Genomic DNA, 10757 nt, shown 5'->3' on the forward strand with positions numbered 1-10757 from the left:
ATATGCAAAGCATGATAGGATTATGCATATTAATATATTATTAACCTATATATTCAAAATAAAAATGCAATACTTCAAGCAATTTATTATACACCGCAATATTAAATTAAAATTCATAGAACAAATTTGTCTAAATATGAATAATAATTTAATGATTAATTACGGAAATAAACTGAACAATTAAGCTTGAAGGAACCCAAATATGATGATGGAAAATATTTAAGCAAGCCTAAGAGCCAGAGAAGGCCCATTTATTATTATGAGTGTGCTAATTATTTAAAGCAAATCCATATGCCTTAAACAACCAAATAAGCCCAATTATAATAACAATTTTTTTTTAAAGTAACTGGGCCTGGCCGAAAAAGGGCCAAACCCAGCCCAATTTTATTATCCCATTACATCAGTTCCTTAATCATTCAATTGACCCAAAACCAAAAACCTAGCTACACAACATAAACCATCCGCAGCCAGTGAGATAGTATTACCGGAAAAACAGAGAGAGACGCGGAGAGAGGTCGCCGGCCAGAGCCCGCCGTTTGCGCCACCGCCATCGTTGACGCACCGGCATCCCTCAGCCGCCGCCGCCACCATTCACCGCACGCGGTTCCGTCCACAGTCCAACGGCAAACGGCCAAAACCAGAGAGAGAGACGATGATTGCCACCGACGCTCCGCCGACCGCGACTTCAAATTGCGTCGTCGCCACCTAGCGACCACCGGACCTGAGACAGCCGCCGTTCGCCCCTGTTCGCGACACCAACCGTCGTCCGCCGATCGAAGGATCCGTCATCACCGGTCACCGTCAGTCGTCGTTGCTGCCGTTTTCCTTTTCGCAGCGCCAACGTCCGCCGTCGATCTAGCCGCGACGCCACCGGATTCATCTAGCCGCGACGCCACCGGATTCCTCTCGGCGTCGTCGACAGGAGCCTGAAGCGACGTCGCCGGAGATCCCAGCTCTGCCACCGCCGCATCTCTCCGTTGCAACAGATTGCGGTCGTCCAGCAGAGAGAGATAGATCGACGAGAGAGAGATCGACGGAAAAGGGAGAGAGAACACCGGAAGACGAGTCGGCTGGTACACCGGCGCTCGCCACCCTCAACCCAACACTGCCGCCCCTCCGCCGTCCCAGCAGACTGCGGCCAATAAGAAAAAGAGAGAGACTCAGCGGCGAGCGTAGCTTGGGAAGCCAGCCTCGCCACCGCCTTCTGCCTCCGTCGCCCACCATCTACCACCATCGCCACCGAAAAGAGACCGTAACCGGCGAACAAATCCGGCAACTCTCCAGCGAAAGCAGATTACAGCAGGTTTATTTATTTATTTTTACTATTAATTAATTTCGAAATTATTCCTTTATATTCCGAAAAACAATAGTTGCTCGAAAAAATAACAATTATATATATACATATATGAAACTCGATATATATGTGGACAGATACTGGAACAGTGATATACAAACAGCATAATACTTTCTACGAAAAAACAGTAAAACATATACTGCATATTATATTAATCAGATATGTACCTGATATAATTTAAACAACTAGGCAGAGCTTAAACATGCTCTGATACCAAATGTTAGATCAAATATACAAACATAGAAGCTGTAATAATCTAACCTTATTGCGGAAGCTAATAGGATCATGTACCTCCAGCCATAGTTGTCATATCCGTAGCATTACTTGAAGGATTGTGAGGCCTGTGCAACTAGATGGTGTAGTCTGTGTCCCTGTACCAGGAGCGGTGGGAGGACCATTGCTTAAATAGCCTACGTGCCATCATTATAGGCTAAGTAACGGAAACCGTTACTTCTGTTTAATACCACAACATAATGGCTATAAATGGCCTATAAACTCCACTTTATAGCTTGGAAAAGGAACTCATTCAATTAGGGTGGAGTTTTAACCTTGTTAACTAATGAATATTTCAGACATGACTTGTGTATTTGTCTGAAATTTGGTCCACCATTTCATAAAAGAGTTCTTATACCATGGATCAAGGTGGATTCTTGTCCTAAACTGTGTGTGTATATATATATATATATATTTATTCTTTAATGGTAATAATTTATATCTCTATCTTTTTTAAAGTCATTAAATAATAATATGATAATTTAATGGTAATAGAATTTATAAGAATGTAAAATATATATATTCTATTAAAATAACAAAAATTATAAATCAAAATAGATATGTCAAATTTAATTTATTATAATAAGAGAAAATTGAAATCTTCTATTCAATTAGTATTTTTGTATTATAGATATTTTAAATTTCATTTGTTTTATTTTTTGAAGTTTAATTAAAATTGTTAAAATTGAAATAATTTTTTAATCTTTCCATGCACATATTGGGAACTTTGTTACAAAGTAAAAATTAAAATATATCAAGTACAATCTCATTGCTATTTGGTATATTTTTTTCTTCATATATATATATATATATATATATATACACACACACACACACACACATATTGCTAAAAAGAGAAAATAATAATTATAATACATATATACATATATTGAATCATTATTGCATGTCAAAAGTTCATCAAAAAAATTTTATGTTGATCAATTTGTTTACTTAATCTAACTTTTTTTTTTTAGAATTACTTCATCTAACTTTTAAAAATAACTATAATATTATTACTACTATATATAAATTTGTTCATACATAAATGATGTTGGTTTTCAAAGTTTAAAAATGTGAAAAGTAAAATATATCATTATTATGATTTTAGCATTCTACTAATAACAAATATAAGTATTATTGCATTAATTTAAAAGTTTTTTTTTAGTACAAATGCTGCAAACAAATTTTATAAAATACCATAAATTGTAAATATTTAAAAATCTAAAATAATATGAATTATTTAAATATTATGAGCCCAAAACAAATAAATTTCCGTTAATAACAAAACTGAAGAAAAACTAACATAAAAGTGAACTAATTAAACTAATTTACATTTGCGGAGTTTGAAAAAAAAAATAATGTTATTGGATAAATGTCTCACATTTAAATATAATTTTATTAAATTAATTGAAATTCACATATTTAAGAATGATGCATCATATCGAGATCTATCAATTTAAAATGAAGAAGAATAAGATATCATAGAACTAAAAGAAATGAACTTTCAATAAATTAGTTAAAAACATATCATAGATCTACAAATATTGAACTACAAAGTCTATTGTGGACCTATTATTTAAATGATGATTTATAAATGTTTTGATTGTGCTTCATTTACGGGGGTTGGAAAATATTTAGAAACAAAACTAAATGGTTTCCAGATATCTATTACTACCTCCGTCCCATTTTGGTTGTCTGATTCGTTTAACGAGGATTGATTCAAATTATTTTTAATCTAATTTTTCATAATATTAAGTTTAGTATTAATATATAAAATTTATATATATTTAGAAACTACATTAAAATTAAAAGTACTATTAAATACAAAAAAAAATTAAAAAAATTACTAAGGAATATAAGCAATAAAGAAAGAGTTGATTTGACCAATGAATAGTAAATATGACAGGTAAAATGGAGCGGAGAGAGTACTATTTATGATAACCAACAAAAGTTTAAGGCAAAAACTTATATGTGACCGTCTCATGGTCTTAATTTGTGAGACGGGTCGAATCTTTAATTAACGAGGTCAAAGATCCGACCTATTAATCAAAGATCTGGTCCGTCTTACGGATTGAGACTCGTAAGACGGTCTCACACAAGTGTTACTCAAAGTTTAAAATATCACCAAAGTAGATATCAAAATAAAACTCAGATATCAATGTAAAATTTTAAAATAAGAATGTTTTTTCACGCAAAGAAAAAAATTATATAATATTTGTAAATATCTATATAATAAAAAAAATATCAATTTCTCTTTTTATCCATTGTAGACATATATTATATTTATAGTATTTTGTACAATATGAAAATATATACCTTTTTTTTATAGAATTGTGATTACTGACATAATTATACACACTAATTATAAATTACTACAATGGTTACTTATTAAAAAAATTATTTTAAAACATGTCTAAACTCATACTCTTAATTAAAAATTCAAATATATTTAAAAATTTGTCTAAATATGTAATATAGTTAGGGACTACATTAATCCATATAAATTTAAAAATTAAATTCTTTTAATTTGTAAATGTAATATTCTTAATTATAATTAATAAAATATAAAATATAATTAAGAATAAAATTATAAAATTAACAAAATGTGTATTCATAAGTATTTATATTTTAAAAAATACATACATACATATACTTATGCATTATATTAATCATACAAAATTAAAATGCTATTTTTTAATTTCTAAATTTAATTATTTTAATTATAATATATCAATATAAATTATAATTATAGAAATTATGTTATAGAATTTACATATATACAAATTAATAAATATTATTTGTATATACACTGTATTACACAATCATATAAGAAAATGTGTTTGATTAGAGTTTAAAATCACATATAGAAAATTTAAAATTTACATTTTTTAATTTCTAAGTACAATTTTCTTAGTTATTATTCATATTGTTAGAATTAATAATATATATGAAATAAGATTAGGAATAATTCAATTTAATTATGTAATTTTATCTCTATAAATTCATATAAATATGTACATGATTAGAGATTATATTAATCATAGAAAATTTTAATTTTGTCTGCTATGATAATAGATACTTGACCAAATATATGAAAATTCAACTATGTTATTATATTGTACATTTTAATATATTTGTATTTTTAAAAATTTTTTTTTATTTAAATTCAGAATAACAAAATTTTTTCCGTGCACCGCACGGGTAAAACACTAGTTTAATTATGTACATTAACATAATATAATAATATTTTTTTTGAATACTATAATATACATCATATTATAAGGAATACTATAATAGATGTCTGAAATCTGAAATATAATTAAAATAAAAGTAATTTGAATGCTATATATTTCATTAATAAATAAGGAATCCAAGAATGGAATTGAATAAAATATTTCCGTGTATAATAAAGAATGGAATCATATTTTGAATATTTTGTCAATTTTAGCCATAAATAAGGAATGATAAGGAAGGTTAGAATTTCTGATAAGGAATTATTATATATTATTATGTTGACCGATTTCAAAATTTTTGGACTAAAATGAGCGGGAAAGCTAGTACTTCTGTTTTAATATATATATAGAATATAGATGTACTCGAAAAAAAAAAGAAACATAAACATAAATATATTAATAAGTTATTTCTTTGAAGGAAAATATATTTATTTTAATAATGATAATATTAATTGTATATATTAAAATAAAATTATAAATTAACATTTTATAATAAGCATAATGATTAATGATAATTATAATAAAAATGAAAATAAATAAATTTTAACTTGTAATTTATTATAAGAAAAACAAATGCATAGATTTATAAATATAATGATTATGCATTAAAGAAATTGAAGAAAATATACTTTTTTTTTTTTTGGAAAATGTGGGTCAAGGCGAATCAAGTTCTTGACTATTAAACCTTTTTCAAGATTCTTATTCTGATTTTACTTATTTCGAATATTAAGCCTTTTCAAAAAGCTCTAATTATGATATTTCACAATTGAATCAAATACCCCTACGTTACGCCCAAACAACAATCGCTTGTCAGGGACTGAATCATAATTTGCCCAATCAGATTAAACCCTCAAATCTTTAAAACAAAAAGTGTAAAACCCTCATCACTCAACACTCTCAGGAACAACGTCAATTTTTCTTAGTGGATTGTGACCCTGCTAACCTAGAGAGGAAGCTTTTGAAACTGTTTGTAATTTGAGGTTTAAATCTCTTACTCATACCCGTATGTGCATATGTTCAAGTTGTTGGTTTTGTTTGGGAGAACTGATTTAATTTTCGGCGTTTCTCAACTGTTGGAGATGATTTTGAGTTTCATATTTTTGGATTTGATTTCATCTTTCGTTATTTGAATGCCAAGTCTTTGTTTGGTGTCTTGTTGAAATTGTTTGTGGTGATTTTTTAATCTGAGGTCTGTACTGAGTAAATAAGTAATTGAATGAGTAAATAAGTAATTGAATAAGCAGGGAAAAATCTTGAGATAAGAGTAATCTGGGGATTTGGTTTGATTTTGGGATAATTGTCTTGTGCATTCCAAACTCGGTTCATGTTCTTTTATTACCCAATCATCCCTGTTGCGAAATGAATGTCCATTTCTAGAGACAAGAGAGAGGGTGGTTGCCCGTAAGGGCAGCCCAAGTGTACTAGAGTTACACCTGCAGCCGAGAAGTCGTGGGTTCGAACCTCAAGCTCTTGGGTTTGAGCCGGTCAGCTATGGGTAACCTAAGCTGGTTTACCTCATTGTGATTCTTTGCCGGCTAGGGTCACAAGGCGAGGGTTTACTCACATACTCACTCAGTGAGGAGTTGGGTTTACCTCGTTAATCCAAAAAAAAAAAGAGAGGGTTGTTTAGTAAGTGGATAATTTTTCAATTTCAGGAAAATTAAGAAATTGAAAAATAGAGAACGTATTGCAGAACATCATTTGGGGTGTGTTTGGAAAGCAGGAAAATGACTTCTGGAAAATGTTTTTTGGAAAATGACTCATTTTCCGAAAAACAGTTTCATTTCCGATGTTTGATTGCATTATGGAAAACTGTCTTTGTGTGTTTGGTTCATTTTCTGGAAAATGTGTTAAATTGCATAATTTTGTATTTTAATTATTTTTTTAAAATATAAAATAATAATAATAATAATATAAAATAATATATTTCTTTTACAAAGTAACATATGTGGCCATTTTGGCAAAATAATTGTTGAAGCCAAGTCCGGAAAATGACCTCATTTTCTTGGGTCAACGGAAATTGTTTTCCGTTGACTGTATTTTCCAAGCACTGCCAAACACCAAAAGCCTGGAAATCATTTTCCGGGCTACCAAACACACCCTTGATGTTCGTTAATTAGAACCTCAATTGAGGTTCTGCAATTAGAACCTCTACAAAAATGGGAAATCATTACTGGTAGATAAGTGTTTTTACAAGATCCTCAGAACTTGGGAGAACTTTTTTAAATTGTTTTTGCAGTTCAATTGCACAGGTATAAAAGTGACTTTACCAGTCTTTTTTGTTTCTTTCAACATTTGTAATTAATTTCAATTTTCTACAAACAATGAATTTAAATGATTTATTATACTTGTATTTTTTCAGTTTCTTTCAATTACCAAGGATTGATTATTATTCCCTCCAATTTCAGTTTCTTGGAGCTAATCTTTTTCTTCAGTTTAAAATTTTTCAAATAATTATACATTTCTCTTCCCATGTGTACACCAATTACACATAGATGAAATGCAAATGTAGTAGTGTAGTACATTTTTAATGTTGATGTACTCTACGGATAAACAAAGTTGTTGCCATGCATGCACTAATTATGGCCGGATAAATTATGATGCCACTGGTGCAGTGTGGCATCACATATGCACCAAATGTTGCCAAAATAAACTCTCTTTCTCTCTGCTTTGAGCTTTTACACACACATGTTTGCCTTTCTATGAATGAAAAAAGTTCTTTTTACTGTTCTCTTGAAAAGCTGAAGTTTTAAACATTGATTGGATTGATGGGCTGATGGCAGATTCTAAACATCAGAATTGAGAAATGGGTTTTCTTTTCCTATATTTTTAGATATGAATTTTTCTTCCATTTAAAATTTTTGCAAAGTGCTAATGCAGAAAATAATTGAATTTATAAATTGTATTAAAATTGCCATGTTCTTGATGGGCTCTTGTTACATGCAGGTGGGTACTTTTTACATATTGTGATGGCTTCTTCAGCTACCTTTTCTACAAGTAGCTTTCATGGTACTGTATTTGGGTCTAGAGGTAGGAGTTGTCATAATGAAGTTATGTTCAACTGCCTTAATCTCTGCTTCAACCAAACTTGTAACATGAAGTCTATATCTGCATCTGCCGATACGCAAAATTCACTGTTATCATCTATCAGGAAATGGGACAAAAAGCAACTAGTTGCAAGGAACCTGAGAAAGAATAGTAGTATCCTCTGTAGAGCAGTAGGGATTGAAAGAAAACCTTGGTTCATAGAGGGAAATAAATTCCTACTCGATGATGTAATTGAAGCTCAACAATTTGACAGAGATACACTTAATGCTATATTTGAAGTGGCACGTGAAATGGAGAATGTTGAGAAAGGATCACCTGAAAGCCAGACGCTTAAGGGGTATCTGATGGCTACCCTTTTCTATGAACCTTCCACTAGGACTAGGCTTTCATTTGAGTCTGCCATGAAGCGTCTTGGTGGGGAAGTTTTGACAACGGAAAATGCGCGTGAGTTTTCATCTGCAGCAAAAGGGGAAACACTTGAAGGTAGCTTTAGTTGGATGGCCTTAAATGCTGTGTGAGTAGATCCTTAATTCTAATATTTTTATTTAATTTGCAGACACAATAAGAACAGTTGAAGGTTACTCTGATATAATTGTCATGAGGCACTTTGAAAGTGGTGCTGCCAGAAGAGCAGCAGCCACAGCCAACATTCCCATTATTAATGCAGGAGATGGTCCTGGTCAACACCCAACTCAGGTTTGCATTTCTCCTGGTCATTCAATATTGTTAAATATATTTTTATATTATCTTAATGGAGTTCAAACGCTGTTTCTAATGCTTGCATGCAATTCTATTAACTATATGATTAGTCCAAGTATATGCATATTTTTGAGGCGCTGTCATTCTCATGATGCATGACTTCCAATTTCACAAATACCTAACTTATACCGAAGACCTTATTGTAAAAAATCGGTATATTGTCATATTGATAAAGTCTGTGGGCCATCATTGATTAATAGTTTTTCTGTTCAGACAAAACCCCTGAATCTGGTTCATCTTGTTTCATTGTGAAATTTAAGGAACTTTAGGTAGAATCCTTGGAGCTGGATTTGATTAGATGATGTATTTAGTAGTTAAATTGTTAGGAACAAATTACTCTAGAATGCAAACATGGCATTTTTATCCTTAATCACTGTTTCCTTGTATTGGAAAAGTCTTATGTAACTCTTGTCTTGCATGCTGTCTAAACAAGAACCTACAAATAGAACCCACTGCATGCAGTATATAGTGCACACAACTATTTTACCATTTCTCTCAATATGAATCTAATAAGTAATTTATTTTATTTTATTTATGTTGTCACTTTTAATTGGGCATAATAGTTTCTCATTTTTTACACGAGCAGGCCCTACTGGATGTATACACCATTCAAAGGGAGATAGGAAAACTTGACGGGATAAAAGTTGCCCTTGTTGGTGATCTTGCTTATGGAAGGACAGTTAGGTCACTTGCTTATCTACTTGCTAAATACCAGGATGTGAAGATTTACTTTGTCTCCCCTGATGTGGTAAAAATGAAGGTAGGAGGGTATATTGTATGTGGTTAACAGTTTTATCTTTTTACTTTGAGATAAAACATTTAATAAATTAATCTCATGCATACCAAGGTGCAATCTAATTATGTCTATCTTACCCCTAGATAAAAAAAAAAAAAGAGAAAAGAAAAGAAAAACACAGTTTATGAAAGGAGTAATATCAGATGTGCTTAATTAATTTTTTTTTCCAGGATGACATAAAGGACTATCTGACTTCACAAGGAGTTGATTGGGAGGAAAGTGCTGATTTACTAGAGGTGGCTTCCAAATGCGATGTGCTTTATCAAACCCGTATCCAACGAGAGAGGTTTGGGGAGCGAATTGATTTATATGAAGAAGCCCGAGGCAAGTACATAGTGGACCTAGAGGTTACGAGGGCAATGCAGAAACATGCTGTTGTCATGCATCCTTTGCCAAGGCTAGACGAGGTTACCCTTCTTCACCTTCTTTTGAAAGAAGAAAACTTTAGAATCCATTTGTTCGTTAAATTCTAAAATCACCCGTTGTGTTGTGTTTGTAGATAACTGTGGACGTGGATGGAGATCCAAGGGCTGCGTACTTCAGACAAGCCAAGAATGGCCTCTACATTAGAATGGCTCTTTTAAAGCTTCTACTTGTTGGCTGGTGAGTGCACCCACCCACCAACGCACCATGTTTTTCTCTACAAAATTTTGAAAATAATGCCATCCTTGATTGAGGACAGGACCTAACCTAGTCCAGATTTTGTTTCAATAAACCATCAAACCTTGACGCCTGACTTTGGCTCATTATCCACACCAGTGTGAATCATGAATCTTTTGACAAAATCTAAAATCACCTTTGCCGTGAAAATGTGTTTTTCTTTTCCCTACTTTTTTTTGTTTTTGTTGTTGTTGTTGTTGTTGTTTTTTTTTTTTTTTTTTTTTTTTTTTTTTTTTTTTTTTTTTTTTANGTTTACGTAGGAATGTATTCCGCGAAAAGTCTTGGTCAAATGCGAATGTATCCTCCTATACGGGAGCAATAATTTTCCACGAAAATAATTTATTCGGAAGACTAAAGAAAGAAGCTTCCTCCCCGGTCCACCACTAATATATTTAATTTGATGATATAATAATATTTTTTATATTTCATGTTCTCGTGCGACTGTGCAGTCATTCACCATTAGATATGCATAAATGCACCATAAAGTATTAAGAAACGCACCATTAGGGTGTGGTTTATTTTTATGGTGGGGTGTATTTGTGTATTTCATTCTGGTGCATTTCCGAATATTGTGTGGTGCATTTATGAATATCTAATGGTGCAATCTGCATCGGTCGCACGGAAAGCCCTGTTC

General features: G+C 31.7%; 1 protein-coding gene across 1 annotated transcript; it reads left to right on the forward strand.

The window, feature by feature from the left end:
• Positions 1 to 444: 444 nt before the first annotated feature.
• LOC116028992 (aspartate carbamoyltransferase, chloroplastic-like) lies at positions 445 to 10273 on the forward strand. Its single transcript, XM_031270866.1, has 6 exons — positions 445 to 1303; positions 7807 to 8391; positions 8465 to 8604; positions 9254 to 9427; positions 9634 to 9870; positions 9963 to 10273. Exons 2-6 carry the CDS (start codon positions 7830 to 7832, stop codon positions 10068 to 10070), a joined length of 1221 nt encoding a protein of 406 aa, XP_031126726.1. The 5' UTR covers positions 445 to 1303; positions 7807 to 7829; the 3' UTR covers positions 10071 to 10273.
• Positions 10274 to 10757: the final 484 nt, after the last annotated feature.

This window comes from Ipomoea triloba, chromosome 1 (assembly GCF_003576645.1).
Source record: "Ipomoea triloba cultivar NCNSP0323 chromosome 1, ASM357664v1".
Classification (NCBI taxonomy): Eukaryota; Viridiplantae; Streptophyta; class Magnoliopsida; order Solanales; family Convolvulaceae; genus Ipomoea; species Ipomoea triloba.

Excerpts from the sequence above, each read along its gene's own strand:
- LOC116028992 (XM_031270866.1), top strand. The coding sequence starts at position 7,830 with ATGGCTTCTTCAGCTACCTTTTCTACAAGTAGCTTTCATGGTACTGTA. Across the intron at positions 8,605-9,253 it reads CTGGTCAACACCCAACTCAG|GCCCTACTGGATGTATACAC; the intron begins GTTTGCATTTCT and ends TTACACGAGCAG. Across the intron at positions 9,428-9,633 it reads CTGATGTGGTAAAAATGAAG|GATGACATAAAGGACTATCT; the intron begins GTAGGAGGGTAT and ends TTTTTTTTCCAG.